Source organism: Harpia harpyja, chromosome 7 (assembly GCF_026419915.1).
Source record: "Harpia harpyja isolate bHarHar1 chromosome 7, bHarHar1 primary haplotype, whole genome shotgun sequence".
NCBI classification, from domain to species: domain Eukaryota; kingdom Metazoa; phylum Chordata; class Aves; order Accipitriformes; family Accipitridae; genus Harpia; species Harpia harpyja.
The window spans coordinates 17864798-17884873 of NC_068946.1; the positions used below are offsets into that span (position 1 = coordinate 17864798).

The following is a 20076-nucleotide window of genomic DNA, read 5'->3' on the forward strand; positions in this document are numbered from 1 at the left end:
GAGCAAGTTTCGTTCCACAGCCTCCCATCGGATCCATTTCTGCGACAGAAAGGAATTACATTTTTTTTTTCCCCCGGGGTGGGGAGGAGGGACGATTAGCACTGTTGCTAATCCCGTAGGCAAGGGCACGGGCTGGCTCCTGGCCCCTCCTGGCTGGCCTCACTCAAGCGATGTTCTCACGGAAAACCCTAAGGAAGATGCTGAAGACCCTGCGCATCAGGGCTCTGCTTCCCCACTGCCTTTGCTTTGTCTTGCCGCTGCGCTGGCTGGCGGAATTGCCACCGCTGATGCACGCCGAGCTGTCACGGGGCGGTGAGATGCAGCGCTGAGGGCAATAAAACCTCCTTCTTTACAGCCTCTTTTCTGCAGAGCCCGGCTAATTCTTTTCAGCTAAAACTTTCGGCTCTTTGGAGAAAGGGCTGTAATCTGACTTGAAATACCATCTTGATCTGGGCATTATTTTTTTTTTTTTAAAGACAAGCGAGCCTCCGGCTTCGCTGGAAAAGAAGCAGTTTGGCGGGAGGGGCTGGGGTTGATCCTCTGAGGTTGAGTTAATTCCTATGGGAAAACTCTTCCGTTGGAGCCGGCTGGAGAGAAGATGCTCGCTGCAAGCCGTCGGGGTCGCTGGGAAGAGGAGCGCTCCACAGAAGCATTACGTAGACCAGACAGAAAGGGGCGAGGAGAGCTCCACAAGGGCTGGATCGGGGTGAGGAGGCAGCAAAAACTTATCTCAGAGCACACATTTCAGGGAAATGAAACGAAGAGCTGAAGATGCTTCTGCGTTCCTCTCGTGTACTTGTGGAGTTCAGTTAAGCTGTGACTGAGGCTCTGAGGATGCCAATTAACTCATCAAGAGTGATAAATGGCAGCTGCTGTCACGATGAGACATTGGGGTTTCGGGTCGCTGTCTTGCTGAGACAAGCCTTGCCGAGACGCCGGTCCCTTGGACCTGTCGGGGAGGATGCACGTGTCAGCATTTCGCCCCTCTGCCGGGGCAGGCGCAGCAGCAGGCGAGAGCGAGGTGGATGCTGTGGCAGCTGGGCTGGTGCTGGCAGGACCCCTGCGCTGCAGCTGTCCCCGCCTCGGTGCATCTAGGGGGGTGCTACCAGGCTGGCAGGGGCCATCGAGATGGCGGGGGCCATCAAGATGGCGGATACTTGATGCGCTGATGGGAGATGCCACCACACCTCTGTGGCTGGAAAAAACGTGGCTAGTCATCAGCCGCTTCAGTGCAAAGTGCACCCACCACGCTGAGGAGCGAGCTCCACGGTGCCACCGCTCCGCCCCGTCGCCCTTAAAACCACCCCCTCCTTTCCACCTCTTCCACCCCAAAGCTTTCCAGTCGCCCCACCTGAGCGCTGGGTGCCGGCAGCCCCCAAATTTACCAGGGGCTGGGCTACGCCGCGATAGCGCCCCGGCGTTGAGGGGTGCTTTGGGCTTCGCACGGGAGGTGGGGAGGCGCGCAGGGCTGCAAGCACCCAGGAGTAGGGTGCGGGGGGGGGGGGGGCAGCACCCAGAGAGCACCCAGGAAGAAGGGTGATGTGCCAGGCCCCCGTCTGGATCAGGGGTCGGGGGGGTCAGCCCAAAGCCGAGCGGAGCCTGAGCGCGCTTGACCGCAACCCCCGACGCTTGTCACGCTTCGCCGCCCGGGCTGTGCGCTGCCACGGGACGGCGGGAGGAGGGAGAAGTTCCCATTGGCGGCCTCCCGCTGTCCCTCGGGCCGCGCGCGCCCGCACGCGCGCACACACGCACCCAGCCGCGCTTTCTGCAAGCTCCGTCTCGCGCGCGCGCGCACACACGCACACACACACGCGGGCAGCTGCCCCGGTGGTTTTTTTTTGTTTTTTTTTTTTTTGCACGGGAAAGCCAGCGCGCACAGGCACGATCACACGCGCGCAACCCGCCTCCCCCCCCAGCCCCCTCGGATTTTCGGCGGGGAAAGTGAAAGCGCGCACTGGCGCGCTCGCGGAGGCGCGCGGCAATGCCCGGCGCTTGCACCGAAAGGTGGCAGGGAGAGAGGGCGCGCGCGCGCGCGCACCTGCCCCTCACTTTCGCCAGGGGGGAGCGTGAGGGGGCGCGCGCGGACCCCCCCGCCGCCCCGCGCGGCTCCGCAGGTGCGGAGGGTGGGGGGGGCGGCGCGGGGCGGTCCCGCGCGGCGCCGTCCCCCGCCCGCCGCCCGCCCCCTGGCTCCGTCCCGCCGCTCCTCCTCCCTCCCTCCCTCCCTCCCTCCCTCCTCCTCCTCCCGCTCCCTGCGCGCCGCTCCGCGCCGCTCCGCTCCGCGCGTGCTGGCGGCGCAGCGCCCCGCGGCCGGCAGCGGCGGCCGCCCCGTCGGCGCCGCGGCGCGCCCGCGGAGGGGCGGCGCTGGGGGCGGCGGCTCGGCGGCGGCAACTTTTGGGAGCCGGCGGCGGCAGCGCGGAGGCTGCGCGGGGGATGGCGGCGGCGGCGAGGCGGCGGCGGTGGTGAGGTCGGCGGCGCTGAGGCAGCGGCGGTGGCGCGATGCCGGCGGCGGCCGGGGGGCTGCTGTGGTGGAGCTGCTGCGTGCTGGCGGCGGCGGCCGCCGGGGCCCCGCGGGCCGCCGCGGCGGCGCAGGCAGGTGGGTGAGCGGCCCGGTCCGCGGTGAGGGGCGGAGAAGGAGGGTCGCGGGGCCGGCGGAGCGGCGCCCTCCCGCCAACTTCCCCGCAAGCCCGGCGGGGCTGCGGGCAGAGGGTCCCCGTCCTCCGCGCGGGGTGCGGGAGTTTGTTCGCGCCCCGCGGAGAGGCGGGCGGCCGGAGGACGGCGAGCCCTTGACGGGAGACGGCGGCCGTGGATCTTCCGCGCGGTCCGCCGCTTCCAGGCAGCGGCGTGGCAACACCGGCTCACTTCGTTACTGTTACTATTGCTATGAGTGGTTGCGTGCTCCGCGCTGGGGGCGGGGGGGGGGGGTGTCTGCCTCGGAGCCCCCCCTCCCGCCCCCCGAGCAGCTGCCCTTTTCCCGGCAGCAGCTCTCGGGTGTCCCCGCTCGGGCGCGGCTGCCCGGGCTCCGGGGGCCGCCCTTTCCCCGCCAAAGCAACCCCGGGCCGGGCGCCGTGTCCCCGCCGGCGGCAGCCGCGCAGGTGCCGCTGCCGCCCCGACGGGGCTGCGCGCTCCCAAAGTTCGCGCCGCGCCGGGTGGACGAGGAAGCTTTCCCCCTTACACGTAGGCATTGTATCTATAAGGTGTGTCCAAACACTGCAACATAAACACGGGTCCGAGTGTGTTTGCGCACGGTGGAGAGCGAGCAGGCGGCTTGGAAGTTAAAACCAGACCAGGCGCATTTTCCTCCGGCGGCGTCTGCCCCGATTTTTTAACTTTCTGCAGGGAAACTTGCGGCGTTGGCTTGATCTTTTTTTTTTTTTTTTTTTTCCTTTGGCGTCGGAGCACCGCTTTCCGCCGCCGTAGTACGGGGCTGTGCCGGTGTAGTGGCCCGGGGAGAGCACTGGGATCGCCTCCCGCTGCATCGCACTTCTCGGGAGCCTTTGCTGTGAATAAAACATTAAAAGGAAATCTCTTCAATCCTTGTAACTCCCCCCCCCCGGTAATGCAAAATTTATGATGTTTGGGCGGTATTGGTGCAACAGCTCCTCATTCTCACAATTCAGTTTATATTTTGGGGCTTTATATAACTGAGATGATGATATGTTTGATGAGAAGTGAAAGATGCGTGTCCCGGCTTTGCTTGCCTGGTTAGGCTTCACAGGCAGTTTTGATCTTGGTGCACAGTTTACTTTTTCTGTGTGTGATTTTTTTCCTAATCCTTGAAATCAGGAGGGGTGAAGTGCTGGGCTGCTGCTGCTGTTGCTTTCCCTTACCTTTTCTTTTCCTGCGGTTTGAATCAGTAAATCCCAGCTGAAGGAGCATTGTGTTCCTTGTTTCACAGGCTCTGGTTTGCCATACCTTTTTGCCTGCCTCGTGTTTACACGCAGCTTCTCTCTTCCCGTGACATGGTACTTTTCTGTCTCAGACTTTCCCTGTAGCCTGCCCCAATTTCAGGCAGCAGCTGTCCCCGCTGGGCTGGTCCCGCGCTCTCCAGCCCTCCTTCCCCACCGTTTGGATGTGGCTGTTGGGGTGGACGATCACAAAGACGCTCCCTCGCTGGATTTATACCCCAGTGAAAATAAAAGGTATCGGTCCAGGGTCGCTTGCCTGCCTTCCTGCTGCCTTCTGGGAAGCCTTCTGGATCTGTGCTGCAGAAAAGCCTCTATGCCCTGCACTGTGCAAAAAAGAAAATCCGTTTATTAAAATAATGGGGTTGGAGTGACGTTTTCTATTTGGAGGGGTTTGGGCACTGCTGTGGGCAATGCAGCTATTAATGATTGACTCTTGCTGCTTGGCGCTTGCTGAAATAGCGAGTCAGGCTGGACAGGTGAGCCTTGATTTACAAGTATTTAGGGCCCCCCCCAGAATTTGAGTTGTCCTGGCTTTTGGGGGCGTTAGGACGGGGCTCTGGCTGCCGCCTTCATTTTCAGCATATCAAGGGAGATGATGACGCCTTCGCTCGTGCAAGCAAGCTGTTGGCCAAACTTTTGATTTCGTTATCCCGTGTCTGTTGGTTAAGATGTGAATATGTGAATACATGGGGTTTTTTTGATTTCTTCTATCTCCGTGCTCGGGCACATAATGTTTGCGCTGCACAGCTCAGCCAGGGTCACGTGAGCCAAACAGCTTGGGCTGTTACCTGGAAGCTGGCGAGTCTTTGTTCTGCTTGGAAATAGCTGATAAATAAACTCCCTTTTTCTGATATATGGGGCTGTTGAGTTGTTAAATAATGACAGCCAAATTAACTTAGCGCTGTTTGAAGTATTCAACTGCTCTGAGAAATTAATTGTACTTCAGATGTTTTTGCAGCACGGTTTTGGTTTTTTTGTTTTGGTTTGTTTTGGTTGGTTTGGTTTTTTTCCCTCTTTCCAGTGAGGAGCTCGTTCAGGCTGATGTATGGGCAGGCTTTAATTTCATGCCGCTGCTCCTCTCTGGGCCATGTCGGATGGGACATGTCACATGCCTTCAGAGAGATGCAGCTCCTCTCTTTTGCGGCAGCCCTCCTTGGCACCTCTCCCATTTATTCCACCACGATGTCTATTTGATGGTTAAAATTAGGCTGAGCTCCGAGTGCCTTTGCAAAGGCACGATAAATATTGACTGGAAGTTTCAGCCTGTAGCTGCCATCAGATGACTCAGTCCCTGCAAAGGGGACGTCCCGTCTCGGCCATTTTACCGAGGGGGAGTGGGGGCTGTTATGGACCTGCATCCCCTGGGAGTCCTGCTCCCCCCTCCATGCATGTCTGGCTTCAGGGCTGCGGTGGGAGGGTCTGTGGGGAGGTCTCTGCATGGTAGCCAGGGCAGGCTGTCGCTGTCCCTGTGTGTCCCCTGAGGGCACTGGGAGCCAGCGCTGCGGCAGGGCAGAGGAGAGGAGACTGGATCTGGACCTGCTCTTGGGGCATCCCCAGGGAGCCTGGGGCAGCTTTGGCACTGGGTTGCACCGCGCAGCCTGCGTGTGTGCACCTGCCCTGCCGATACCAGCGCTGCAAAGTGCCCGAGTGACTTGGTTGTGACTTTTTTTTTTTTTTTAAAGAGATGGTAATTGATGTATATGTGTATGGATTCTGGCACCAAGAGCCGTGCTTGTAATTAACATTAATACAGTAATAATAAGGATCTGAAATACATAACTGTGAGTAAACCAAATGAGACTTGGCATTAGCAGCTCATGAAGGGAGAAGCCCTTCTCCTGAACCCTCACGGTAGCGAAGTGGGATGGGTAGCAGGGAAAACCATGTTGGTTCTCCTGCGAGCGTGGCAGCGGAGGGCCCAGCATCCTGCGGGTGCACTGAGCTGAGCGGCAAGTGCTGCTTCACACCCTAGACCTTAATTTGTAATGCTGAGTCGTTCTGAAATGTGCCCTTAGTTTTTTAGCAGGGAATTAGCCACAGCCCTTAATTTAACTACATGTTTTCTTCTAGTTTTCAGAGGATATTAGAGTTATTTCTATTTTTTTTTTTAATTAAGTTAATTTAAGCAAACCACAGCAAGTTCACTTGCGCTGTATGTGAAAGCGCAGCCTGTCATCAGGAGCATGCACGTGCTCAAAGGCTTTATGGAAAAACATCTTCATGCAAGTCACTGCCAGAGCTGGTGAGCTGCTCGGGTGGGTTGTGAGCTTTTGCTTGGGTGGGATGGGGTGCTCGGGGCAGCGTGTCTGCAGCCTTGCTGTGTGAGCATCTCTAGGTGGCAGCAGGCCCCAGGAGCTCCCAGGCAGCAGGACACGCAGCTCAGAGTTGGAGATGAGCTTTCCCAGGCTCTGGTCGCGCTGCTTAGCACCCCTCCATACTCCTCTCCCGGGCCAGGGAGCAGTTTTTTGGGTGCCTAGAAGGGAAGGGGGGGGTGCGGGAGGGTGCAGGGAATTGGCCGTCCCTGGAGTCCTGTCCCCACCTCCCATGCCCTTGCTTGCGGGATTGGGGAGGTGTAATAACACGCTGGGATAGTAACTCAGAGACTATGAAGTGCTTCAGATGACCAGCCAAAGGAGCTCAGGTGACTTCAAGGAGGAGTTAAGGATGATTTGATCATACTCAGAGGTGCTTAAAACCGGGAGCAAATTTCTAGGTTTATGTTCTAGAGGACTCATTAAGCTAATCCATAAGTCAGGACGAGACTGATGACTGGGTACTGAAGGTGAACAAGTTCAGACTAGGAATGAAGTGTATGCTCTTAATAGTGCAGTAACTGTTGTGGCAAGCTGGGAAAGAAAAAAGAAGATACCCTGTCAGTCAGCACCATTAACTGAGATCAGATGGTCCTTCTAAAATACATACACTTGCTCAAAATGATGGTGTAGCCCATAGGTTTCTCTTTTTTTTTTTTTTTTTTTTAAAATGTTCATTCTGGTCCTTTACTCAAAATGCAGGTGCTTTGGCATCACAACGAACCCTCTCCTGATTTCTTTAGGACAGTAAAGGTGAGCTGGTATGTGGTGGTTGGTATGGGGCAATATGATGGTTCCCTGGAAGCTTCTGAACTGGCTTTCTGTCCTGCCTGCACAGATAGGGGTTTAATGCTGTGGAAACGGATGTTTATGCTCTTAAGACTACCAGTAAGCGATGGCAGCTCTGTAGGAACAGCTAAGTCTGTCCCTGTGGACTCTGCTGCTCTCAGTGTGCTCAGTCAGTTTTGCCAGGAAAGGAGTAGGGGTTTGTTCCTGGGATTTACTTTTTGCTGTGGCATGAGCAAAGGCAGGAGGAGGTGACTGCAGCTGGGCTGTTTCCCGTGTGTCACACGTGTGCTGACGAGTCATCGGGGTGTGCGACGGGGTCTTGTTTTCACTGACTTAAAGGTTTTCCTTTTGCAAACAAGCACAGGCTGCTGGTGGATTTTATGCGTACCCACATAGCTGAAGCTGAATTATCCCATGGGAGTACTGGAATCTGCCAGAAAGATTCATCATTTCAGCAACTTTAGTTAATGTTTGTTTAGCGACTTCTTTCTTTGGACGAACAGTTTAAGCCGTGCTCGGTGGCAGCTTCCTTGTGATGAGCTATGCGTCCATGTGATAAATGGTCTCATTTCTGCACTGTCCGCTACCTCTGCTGGGCATACGGGCACATGCCAAGCCTCCTGAAGTCTTTGAACAGCTGCTGCTATATATATATCTCTCCTTTTTTTTTTTTTTTTTTTTTTTCCTCTCCCCTCTCCTCAGCCTGCTAGGGAGACTCGTCCTTCTTCCCCCTTTGCATAAAGGGGATGCAAAGTCCAGGACAGATGAATAATTGCTTGTGCATCAGTGATACCTAAGGGTCTGGCACTGGCAGCCGTTTGGACAGCAAATTCTGTAATTGAAACTACAGGAGTGCATACTAGTCACACTGTAAATTTGTATTGTAAGAATACCAAGAACATAAATACATACAAGGAATAGAAATTCATACCGTAAGAGTGTCAAAAAGTATTTTCGTTCTGCAGTGGTAACTGCTTTTTGTTTCCATGCCTGAAACCTATAAAATGCAGCTCCTGACAATGGAGGAAGTGTGAAAATAAAGTAAATAAATGGGAAAGTAAGCCCCAAACTTTTAGTGGATGCAGCTCTTTTCAGAGCTATAAAAAATGATCAGTCATCATATACTGTTTCTGTAAAGTCATTTTTAGAGATTTCTAAGATACACTCATTTTGTGTTTGGTTCCTCTTTTTCCTGATCTCTGTGCGGCTAGGTGTACAGTAACTGAACGGGCATTTATGACTTGATCATTCTTAATCTTTTCCTAATAAATCGGCGTTGCACCATGGTCTTCTGTCACATGGTGACATGACTCCTGTATCTCATCACCAGCTGGTGTTGAGCTTACAGAAATCTTCCAAAAACCCATCTGGGTGGGCACTGGTCTCGGGGACCAGCCCGTAGCTGATGCCAGGGAGGGGTGAATCCTTCTTTCCCGAATCCTTCTTTCCCAGCGGTCATGGCTGGTTTCCAGCCACGCCAGGGTGATGCTGCTGCACCCTCGCCTCTAGCAGCATTGACCCACACCACCGAAGGCGGGGAGCCTGTTGTGTCCCTGCTGGCACGTGGGGTGGCACCTACCTGCCATAAACCTCAGTGCCTCTCTTTTTTGGAGTGTGTACCAAACCATCAGTGCAGCCGTGAAGAGTAAGAAAGTCAGGGAAATGGGGCCCAGCGGGATTTGGGGAGGGCATGGGCCCCGAGGCAGGGCTCAGCCCTGTGCAGGCAGGTCTCTATCCCAGGCTGTGCTCCTAGCCCGGCTGGGGAGGATGCTGAGCTGTGGGACATGCTGCTGACAGGATTTAAATTCATGTGGGGAGGCTACTGTGGCACTGCAGGACGTTATCTGACCCTTCGCCCGCAGCTGCTCGACTAAACTGCCTAATAAATGTCTATTAAGAGTTGTGATACCTGACCTCTCTCTTTTTTTTCCAACCCACCTCTGAGTTTTGTGACATTGTGATTCATGAAGGAAACGGGTCGAGTCAGAGGGAGGTTGAAGAAAAAAGCTTGCACGTTATAAAAAAATAACCCCCTTCTGAACAAAGTTGTGTTATGAATAAGTTGGAGAAGCCCGAAGCTCTGTGAAATAGCGATGCAGCCTTGGCCGTAGCATCGCTGCAAGAGAGCACACTACTCCTGTGTCCGGGGCTGGTGACGATACACTGGGTAAAGCTCTGAAACCTGTCCCTGTCCTACTGACTTTTGGCATGGCTCGGCTCCTGCTGCTCTTCTGGGCCTCTCCAAATAGTGCTTCTATGCCTTCATCTCCTGTTTTCCCAAGAAAGCGTCTCCTCTGGGGCATGCATCTCTCGCTTGTGCTTGCAGTTTGGTGAGGTGCCTGAGCAGATATTGCAGACCTGCTTGCACACTTTACATTTAAGCATGCGCTTAAATAACTTTGGTTTGCAGAGCTAAACGTGCTGGGAAGAGATATGCTTGCTTGAACCCCAGCGAGCTGCCGAGGACCTTCTCCTGTGGACGTAGCTCCCATGGCACGAGCTGGCACTGGCGGGATGGAGCCATTTTGGTGCATGGACCAAAGGAAGAAAAATCATCACGCTTAACTTGATACACATCCTAATGTTCAATTTCCATTAATTGAAATTACATTGAAATATTGAAGATTTTAAGCATAAAAGTTTATGTACCATGGTTAGTATGCTAATGGAATGTTTTAGTAATCTTTTAAGATTCGTGTCGCAGCCAGATGCAACGATAAGTTTGTAAGAATTATTTTGCTTTAACCCCTTTTCCAGGAGCGTCCACATACTGGTGACTGTTCATTGGCTGCACTGTGGCTGCCATCCAGCTATAATTTTAAGATTTTTTTGATGCACTATGCAAAGTTGAATTGTGGATATTTTTGCTCATTATCTTTGGCAGTAAAAATGTATATATCTAAATTTAAATTGCTGTTTGCTGAGGATGTGTGACAGTATTTAGAATTCAGTATTATTTTATTATCTCCTTGAAAGGATAAAAAAAGGCTCATTTATTTCAAGAGATATTTCTGCAGCCTGTAAAAATACCAGTGAAGTAGCTAACGTTTTCCAGTTGTTGTTGACTTCAAATTTAGCAACCATTGTCCCTGTTGATATATTTGATGCTCTAAAAATGTACTTGCCATTAAGTAGGAAGCTGAAGTGATTGGTAGGCAGATAATATTCTTTAGTAGCTATTAATAATGCTCAGAGGACATACGCATTGGAGTGTATGGAAAAAGCCATGGAATTGTGTAGTAAGGAGGCAAAAATAATGTATATATCTGCTTTATTTGAAAGCTGCCTTTATCACTCTATCTATGTACCACAGCGATTGCTGCCTGAATTAGCACATCGTGAGTGGGAGAAACTGATACGCAAACAGAATAGTGTGCAGCTAATTTTGTTTAGCAAATTGAGATCTGATCCCTGCTATTTCACGCCCTCCACGAGCTGACTCAGTCGCTCGTCGCAGCGTCCCTGTGAAACGCCTGGGGACCCGATTCTGCCGGGGGCTTCGGCGGTGTAAGGCGGGAATCGTTCCCCCCAGAGCCAGCGGAGCTCACGGGAACAAGGGAATTAATATCCCATTAAGAGAAAATGGAAATTTTTGCAAACAAATGTAAAGCCATCGCAGCTCTCCTCTCTCTCCTTTTGTCTGTTTCTTGAGCCAGAGGAGGGCTTTTGTGCTGGCGCTGATGTGCCCCCAGTTGATGGAGTTTCTCCCTGGATTTGTCCATGCGGAGGGTTTCTCTTTGTCTTCTGGGATTTTGAGCTGCTCTTAAAATCACGCACGTTTGGGTCCTCTCGTGCAACACGTTTAAAACTGCTGCTAGCTCGCACAGCCGTGCAGCCCTGGTGTCACCCGGGGCTGTATTTTGTATTGGGAAGATCATATTGGAAAAATGTAAAATTATTAGAGTCTATAAATAGTGGTGATAACTTTTACAGCATTTGCATTGCCCTTGTGCTGCATAACACACTGAAGTCATGAGCTAGATTTGCTTCTAGTGTTGCTTCATATGTCACTGTGAAACCTTGTTATATCACGATATAACAAGCAGCTGCTGTGTTGATAATGCAGTGCCTGCAGCACAGGTGGGGGGATTCTTTATGGAGTTGCTAACGACTGTAGCAATGCTTTACATTTTCTGTGGCTTGGTCCAACTTCTTAGAAAGGAAACAAAATCAGGTCTGTGCTGAATGTTTCTGGCTGCCCAAGGGTTTTGGTGTGCAGCTTGAACCTTTAATAAAATAGCTTCTTAAATAGCCTTTTATTAGCATTTACTTTCTTGTAGTAACTAAAGATTGGGGACAGAAGGAGAGTGCTTTGTTTCTTCTTTTTTTTGGAAGATTTACAAATAGATTCACACAGTGTTATTGGCCTCAAATTTCTTCGTGTTAATTGTATCCCAAGATCTTGGAGTTGTGAGGATCTCAGTCTTCGCATAAAGAAGAAAAAGCATCTTTAGCTGCTCTGTGTGCAGAGAAAACTTGAAACTCCTATAGCTTAAAAAAACAGGGGAAGAAATCCAAGAATTGTTTTTATAAGCCATAGTTTTAAACTAATTTGTAAGATTTTATGCAGGTGCTGGTTGACTTATGGTTTTGCAGTGTCTGGCAAATATTGCTGGTGACTTTGGAGATGGAAACATGGGTTTATTAAGACTCTTAATAGCTTTAGTCCAATTGCTGCCATGACATGTGTTTAAGGCATTAAAATACGTGGATTATGCCTTATGCTAACAGTAAAGCAATTACTGGGTAGGTGTCCTTTGATACTGGAAAATGATCTTGCCAAACTTCTGCCGTCAGCTTGAAAAATCTCAGTCTCGCTGAAGACCCATAGAAATGAGAAAAAAGCATTGTGAATAGTAGCTTTCTCCAAGTACAGGCCATATGAGGGTGCATGATTTCTGTAGGTCCTGTCTGTCCCATTTGGATCCTGTCCATCTGGGCAGAAAGCTTCTGCTCCAAACACTATCTACCCATGGCTTTTGCTGGGTTAAAAGTGTCAAAATTGTCCTAGGTCATGTGAGAATTGCTGTGCTATGTGTTTCCATTTGGGTTTTTGGGTATAGCCTGGCTGTTTTTTGCAGTGATGTGATAAAATGACATCAGCTACGGTACATTCATGACTTCAGTGTTTATGAGCATCCTTTTTGGCTCACCGATGACTGCGCCCTTCTTCCAATGGGGGCACTTTGGCACTGGGTAACCCTTGTCAGGTTTAGATTTGTTTGTCTTGCCTTCTGGGGCCAATTTAAGGTTTTTATTGTTTGTCCTGAGTCTTAATGATGCCAGTGTCCCCCCCGGGCAAGGATGGTGTTTAAGCACTTTATGGAGGCAGTGCTGCTGCGGGCTCTTGGAGGATGAGCTCTGGAGCAGTGCCAGGTGAGGGGGAGGGATGCGCTCCTACCTGGGTTGTTGCTCTTGATGTGAGCCGAAGTGCCGGGGTTTTTTGGGATCCCAGCTAACTCTTGCAGAGCATGCCTAAGATCACTGAAGCTCATCTTATGTGTGTTTCTTGAACCAGTCGTTGATTAAATTCGCTGAGAACTTGTATGAAAACTGGAGCATGCTTGTGTTTCGAGGAATACCTGGAATAAAACCCCTGTTTGTTTGGTGGCACAGGCTCAGAGGCTTATTTTGCCAGGTAAAATAAGACTTTCCTTGGGAGTCAACAGTATGAGGTCCTGGAACAGCATCACTTCTCAGATCACACAAGCCTGACTTAACAATATTGAGAAGGGTGTATCTGGGTGCCAAGTAATACAGGGCGTCAGTGGCATGTAGAGATGTGATAGAAATAAACATAAGCAGTAGATACCAAGGTACCAGGGAAGGGTGGAGAGAGGAGAAAGTGCTACTTCGCATCCTCTCTATGGTCTAAATATAGGTGTGATGGATGAAATACAGGCTTGAGGGCATTGGAGTTGCTGTTCCCCAGGTCTCTGCAAATGTATGTATGGCTCAGGGATCGTGACATCAGGTCTTTCTACTGACATGCATCCTGAGGGAGCTGGCAGTTACTGCCTCGGCAATAGTCATTTTTTTTTTTTAACACTCCATTTCTTTCCCACCAAGTTTGGGTTTCCAACAATATGATTACTTATGGATTTGTAAGTCAGAAATAGCTTGGTAATTGCTATATTGCTTTGCCTGCAGTAGCAACAAGTGTCTTAAATTTAATGCATCATCCACACGGAAAATTGATACTTGGCCAAAACTTGAGGACTCTGACAGTTAAGGAGCTTTTGGTTGACATGCAAAATAGAGACTTGTGGATGACAGTCACGGGGAAACTGACGGTCTTTAGGATTATTCCATAAAAGAAAAATACTCATTACAATTGGTTGAAAATACTTGAGGAAGATTAAGTTTACATGGAAACCTCTCCTTAGAGGTCAGCAATGCAAAGGCCTGGGACATTGACTGCTTGGATCACATGCAGAAAAACCTGTGCCACCTCATAATTCAAAACCTGAATTTTGTGTGATCTTCAGGGTCTGTCTGGTGAAACCACACTCATGAGTTGCTGACTGGCTTGCTAATGGTAGGTTTCTTTTAATGTGCTTCTACTTTGATTTTCCTCCCTAGAATACAACCTAAGCAGCAAGAATGCCCCAGAACAAATCTTCCTCTGAAAAAATTACAACAAACTTGCCAGCGTTTCTGATGAAGATATCTGGCATGTTTGTACAGATACATGTGCCTACATTTATTATGTGTTTTGATGTAAATCGCAATTTAAAGGACTACAAGTTGCTACAGAGAAACTTGTGGCTCAGTTTGGTGGGCACGTGCTGCTTTATGCCAGGGTTACATGATGCTCTTTTTTGGGTAAGTATACGTTTCAGCATGTTTTGTCAATATTTGGTTTTGAGTCAGTAGGTCTGGATGACTTTGATTCAAAACTACTCAATATCTATTTATTAAATACAGTGCTTGTGTTCAACAGAAAATGTAAGACCTAATTTCAAAATTAGGCCCACACAATTATGCAGTCGGGTAATTGCGCGTGTAATTGCTTGCACAAATGGTCAGTTAGATGTGTAACTGTCCATTTGCATGCAAAATTAACCAATTTTTGCAAACTGGGCTTTGAATATTCATGGTAGAAAACACAGCTCTCTAGAGATGGCTGCGTTGTTGCACCTTCCCCTTCCATTGGTGTCCTCCCTTTGCGAGCCTTGTGCGTTTTGTCTTTGCTTAAATGTTAGTAACAAGCTGCTGGAACTGAAGGAAAAAGTGTCTTTTCCCTCTGAAACTTAATACGTATCGGTATACTTTTCAATGGGTAAAAACCAATGAGCGCCTGATGAGAACTGCTTCTGAAATACAGGTTGTGGCACAGTAGTTCATTACTGTGCAAAGGGCATGCTAGAGGCTTTGCCCAGTTGGTGTGGATAAGCACCAGATAAATAAAATATGGAAATCCAAAAGCCACTTGCAGGTACGTGGAGGTGTGTAGTGAGCAGGTGGCAGGTTGAACAGTAAAGCTGTGGATGCAAGCGCTCTTTCAGCTGCAGGTGAGTGAGCACAAAAGGTGCTTCTCTGTTTTCAGCCATCAGCAGTTTGTTGCTGCCTCCTGCTAGGGATAGTACTGTCCTCCACGGTTGCCGAGTGCAATTCTTCAATTACTCGTGCAATGGATTTTAATAACATTGCAGCTGAGGTTGGTAATGCTATTGGTGTAATGCACGCAAGCAAAGCAGCGGGGAGGAGTATGGCGGGTAGACCATGTGCCAAAGGCTTACTAATTTAAAACCAAAGGTGGAAGGAAAAAGATGCAATGCCAAGGAGTGATGTGACTTACCCACCCTTGTACAAACCGGGGGCCAAGCCAAAAGCAGCATTGGGCTCTCCTGAGTAAGTCTAGCACATTTGGGTTTTGCTTTCGCTGTGGCCTTGTGCTCCGGATCTGTGACAGTTGTTGAAAGGGCCATGAAGGGTATGTGTGTTATGCCTGTGCGTGTGTATTAAATTTAAGACCTACTAACATACATGTAACCTCATTGTTCTGGACTTTACTGTTTTGAAAAGATGTGATGTGATGCTTTTGCAATGGTAAAAGTGATTGTTCGATTGTATATTTATATATATATTTACACATACACACAGACTTAAGAGTTATTTTTGTTGTGTTGTTTTTGTCTGGTGTGCTGCCAGAACATTTCTTTTCAATGAAAGAATTCAAAGCCATAGCTGAAGAATCTGTAGAAATACCTGCATTTACCACTTTGCAGTTAGTGCAAGCTCTTGTTCATCTGGTACGGTCCCTCGGTTCTCACATGAGCAAGGTTTTTGGTCTCTCTGTGGCCATTGCCACTCTGTGTGTTAGGAAAAGGGGAATTAATGTCATCTCCAAAAAACCCAGAATAATTGTGTAAATGGCTGACGCGTGTAGGGTCTAACCTCCTGAGATAGGTGGTGGTGATTTGTTATCAAAATTTGGTGCTGCTTCCAACGAGGGAGTACTTCTTCGTGCCTTTACAGAAGAGCGTGCGCTTATGCATCTCTCCAGACTGGGATGAAGGAAATACTGTTGTCTAAATTGCTCCCAGAGCAGGGAGCCACATTCCCATCCAAGGCATCATCCGACTGCACCTTGCTTCCCAGTGCAAATCTCTAGTGCGTGTGCCTGTTTTAGGGCTCGGTGTGGCAAGTTTCTCACGTGTGGGAAGGCAGATTTGGCAGAAATCTTTAGGATTTTTTTTGTCTGGGACCCCAGAGGTTTGAAACTCTGAACAGGAGAAGCCACAGGCTACCAAAGCCTTCGGGCCTGACCAGGGGCAGTGGGGTGAGCGCAGCTGGGCATTATAAATTAAATATATCTTTTTAAAAAAAAAAAAAAAAAGTACTTTGGATGGAGTTTTTCCTTGCAGCTTCAACAGCCACTGTGCCCCCGTGCTTGCCTGTGGCAGGATAGGTGCTCCCATACAAAGTGCCCATCGCTCTTGCGTAAGTGGGTTGAGAAGCAAAAGCAGTTTCTCATGTGTACCTCCTCATTAAAACCTGGGCCTTTGAGCACAAACCCCCTGACTTTCCCTGAGAGCTAGCTGTCTTGAATAGTTATCTGCACATCGGTTCTGCGCTCTGTGCTTTCCAGCACTGTATTGTCCAGGTGTGGATGCGTCTGCCCTCCTCTTGGTGTGCTTCTGCCGCTGTGCAGGAGAGGGGTTAGTTGACAGCCCTGTGTGGTACCTCTGCTCCTGCCCCTGCGGTGCTCCCTCCCAACAAGGGATTTTTCCACAAGGAGTCACCCAATGCGCATGTGGGATGGATGCTTTCACCGGAGGGTGGAGTGGCACCTTGGTTTCACACTGGGTTGTCTTACCAAAGTGATGGTATGCTGATCCTGGGGAGGATTAAGCGGGAGCATATTAAGGTCATTATTTATTCCTGAGCGAGAGGTTTATGTCCTCTGTGCATATTAACTTCACAGCTTGGGACACGGTAGAAAGGAGAGCAAATATGAGCGCAAACATGTTGGGTAGCCTCGGCAATTGAATTGAAAGAGAGAGCTCAGACTAACAAGCTGCCTTTCCCCCCCGTGCTGCATTAGCACGACTGCTGCAAAAATGGTGGAAAGATCCAGGCCTGAAACTCCCAAATGACCAACGTTGTATTTTCATTTTATTTATGCCTGCGTGGCATTTAATTCATTTTGGCTGGCATTTGTGGGAGGTTACAGGCAGGTTGCCATATGCAAAATTTGCATCTTTCATGTCTTAAATGCATATAAGCCAGAGCTCGCAAAACCCTTCCTCGCGCCTTCCCAGTAGCTTTGATGAGGATTATGCATCCACAGAGGATGAAGGAGATGGCATCAGAAAAGTACAGTTTGTAGTTGAGCTGCAGCCAAAAATACAGGTGAAGGGTTGCCCCTGAAATGACATTTGAACAAGGCAGCCGGGAGCGGTGTTGGAGCACGTGAGGCTTGTTGACCTCTGTCTTGGTACACTTGAATAAACTAAAAATCCTTTCACTTTTTGTGGGGTGTACGGGCAGTCCTTCCAAATTTGAGTGCAGGTGATTGCATTTTCTTTATTCTGGTGTGTAGAAACCCATCAGCCTCCTGCCTTTGGGGAGGATGGGACCTTAGTAGGGGATTTTTGGGCAGGAGCTGGTGGCTCCTTGGTGGTAGCTGTGGGGTTGGTGTTGCTGGACCTCATGGAGCATTTAGACATTGCTGGAAAGCCTTTTGTGGCTGTTGGCAACCACCAGCTCGCCTTTCTGCTGTTGGCACTCTGAGGATTGGGAAACACGGTCTTGAAGACTTGAAAGCTCTCCAAAGGCATGGATTTCTGGTCCATGGTCTCAGTTCAGGCTTATGTGATGGACAGCCTTTTAAGTAAAGGTATAAATCCGTAAAGCATTTTGGGATATGAAAGGATAAAAAAAATGCACTACGTAAATTTTAGTACTAATTATATTATCAGCAGAAGAGCTAATAGCTATCCTTGCTCCATAGTGACTGCTATGCTGTTACAGCTACTGCTGCGAGAAAACACAGATGAAAGGGTTAAAGTGTGTTATACAGTGATAACTGATGTATAGGAGGATGCAGGACTGCTCTCTTTTGAGCCATGTGTTGGTCCTGTGGGTGAGAGTTGGCTGTGTGACTTACAAGCGCTGTGGGGTCTGTGGGTTGTCGGGCTTGACCCCATGGTGGGGGTGAAAGCCAGCCCCACGGGGAGCTTGCAAAAGCCTTTTTGCATTCATGTTTGGGTTGCTCTGCCTCCTCCTGAGTCACAGCTGCAACTTCCACAGCCTTTGTTACGGACTTGCTTATCTCTTAATCTGGCTGTGAAATAAAATATTGGAGGTGAATTAAAAGATCTTTTTATTAAGGCAGTTCTGGATTACTGTTTGTGACCTAAAAATAGGCTGTGGATATTCTTGATTTTTTTGAGGCATTAGCCTACCTTTAAAAAAAAAGTAAGGAATGTGGTATTTTATACACAGCTCTCAGCGCTGTATGAAAAAAAGCAGACTACAGAGCACAGCACAGGAAAATTGATTTATCATCAATTTATTGCTTGGAGTTCTAGGCAAACTCATCTCAAGACAGAACAGAGATCTATAAAATCTTTTCATCTGAAACTATGAATTAAATTGGGAGGAACTGCTGATGAGGGACCAGAACCAATCCTTAATCCAGATAGGCTTTCAGGAACAGGTCTCCTGGTGCAGCAAGGGGAGTTGGAGGGATGATGCTGATTTACACCAGCTGAGGATGTGGAGCTTAATTTCTTATTACCCTATTTCTTTCCTTATTGTGAACCTGGCTTACGCAGGAGCAAGCCTACAATACTCCCCGAACCCCTCCTTGATTTCAGTATAAATTTTCCTTTCTTCATTGGTGTGTCTTGTTAATCTTGCAGTTTTCTTTTCCCAATGTGTACTCTTTTCTTCTATTTTGTGTGTATTCTTAAACCTCCTAATAACAGGGTAACTTGCCTTTTTCAGCAGGAAGCCTCTGAAAACAAGCTGATGCATCTCCATTGTCAGATTGCTATATAAATAAATAAAACCTGTTCATATCTTCCCTTCAAAGAAGTGAGTGAGACAATGCTAAAGAACTCTTCCCTGCTTTTTTTTTTTTTTTTGCATTGGAGGGGAAGAAAAAAAAAAAGCTGTATTATGTCAGCGACCTGTAATAAATAGCACTGCAATGAGAAGCGACAGCCTCATTCACCTTGCATCCATGCAGAAATAACTAAGCTCTCTTCCCATGCCTTGGAAAAAAAAAAAAAGAAAAAAAAAAAAAAACAGAGAGAGAGAAAGAAGGGAATTAAAAGAATTGGCCTTGGCTTGCAGTTGCTCCTGTACTACCAGGGAACAGTCTACCAGCAAGAGATTGAAGTTTCGCTGGCTATTCTTGCAGGCGGCGTATTGCCTGTGTTACTGCAAGCTATTCAGCCTAGAGTGCATGAAGTACGGTCCGCGTCTTTCTCTTGCTGCCTGAAAGTGTAGTTAGCTGAACTCTTAATTGGCAAAAGACAGAGGTTTGGAAGGCTTAAATATTTTAATGGGAAAAAAGGAAAGAAAGAGCGGTTTATAGAATAATGAGGTGCAGTGTAGTCAGACCACTTCTCTGCAATGTTATTTTTTTATGTCCTTGATTTGTCATGGTTTATTATGAAGTTAAGGTAATTTGGAGGCTTTCTTTCAAGTTGAAGTAGATACCAAATTAAAGGGGAAAAAATGTAAAAGGCCTTTAAGAGAGCTGGTGGAAGACAGACTGATGGAAACTTACTTTTGTACATGTTTCTTTGTAACACTTTTTGTTAAATCTGTGGATGGTTTTCTTCATTGCTTTCTCATTGGGGTATTTGATTTTTGAAGTTTGCAAGAGGCACTGGAAAAAATATGTTACTTTGTTATGGTTACTATGTGTTGGGTTTGTATCAGCAGGTGCTTCCCCTTTCCCTGTGCGGACTCTTTATCTCTTCATCTCTGTGCTGGGATAGCAAGAAAGTTTCTACCGGTTGGGAACGGGGAGACAGAAGGAGAAGAAGCACCAGCACCATTGCTTTCACGTTTCCCCTTTGCCCCCTGTGGACCAGACCCCGTGGCTGCACAAGCTCTGCTGGCTTTGGGATCCTGTGGGTCTGGATCCAGCCCCATGCTGACCCCCCTGTCCCACTGCATGGGATGTCACGGGCACCCCACATCCCCGCTTTTGGTAACCTTTAGTGGGAGCTGCTAATCCCCCAGTAATAGCCCAGCTCTTGCTGCAGTACCCAGCAGGTTCGGATGACTAAGCTCCTCCTTTGGCTTGGCTAGGAAGGGCGAATGACAGCTGTCATACTGTTTTAGCATAAGGTTACTTCTGAGCACCGTGCCGATGTTATTTTTAGTGTGTGTGTGTGTGTCCGTCTGCCTGTCCATTGTCTATATATGACTGCATGGGCATGTGTTGGAGACTAGGGAGAATAGCTCTTGCTTGCAAAAATGTGGTTTCCCCTGGCAAGGTGATGAGGGTAGAAGGATGCAGAGGGAAGAGAGCTACATGGGAGAGAAAACAGACAAACCAGTTTGTTGGGTTTTGTTTTGGTTTTTTTTTTTTTACAAGCCCT

At 49.0% G+C, this 20076-nt stretch overlaps 1 protein-coding gene across 8 annotated transcripts in view; it reads left to right on the top strand.

The window, feature by feature from the left end:
• The first annotated feature begins 2404 nt into the window (after window positions 1–2404).
• The window catches only part of ERBB4 (erb-b2 receptor tyrosine kinase 4), a 666663-nt gene continuing 648991 nt past the window's right edge, over window positions 2405–20076 (top strand). For all 8 annotated transcript variants that reach the window (XM_052792389.1, XM_052792388.1, XM_052792393.1 and 5 more), the window contains exon 1: window positions 2405–2593. In XM_052792389.1, the coding sequence (XP_052648349.1) occupies window positions 2497–2593 (97 nt within the window). In that variant the 5' untranslated portion in view covers window positions 2405–2496. The remainder of the gene's footprint in view (window positions 2594–20076) is intronic.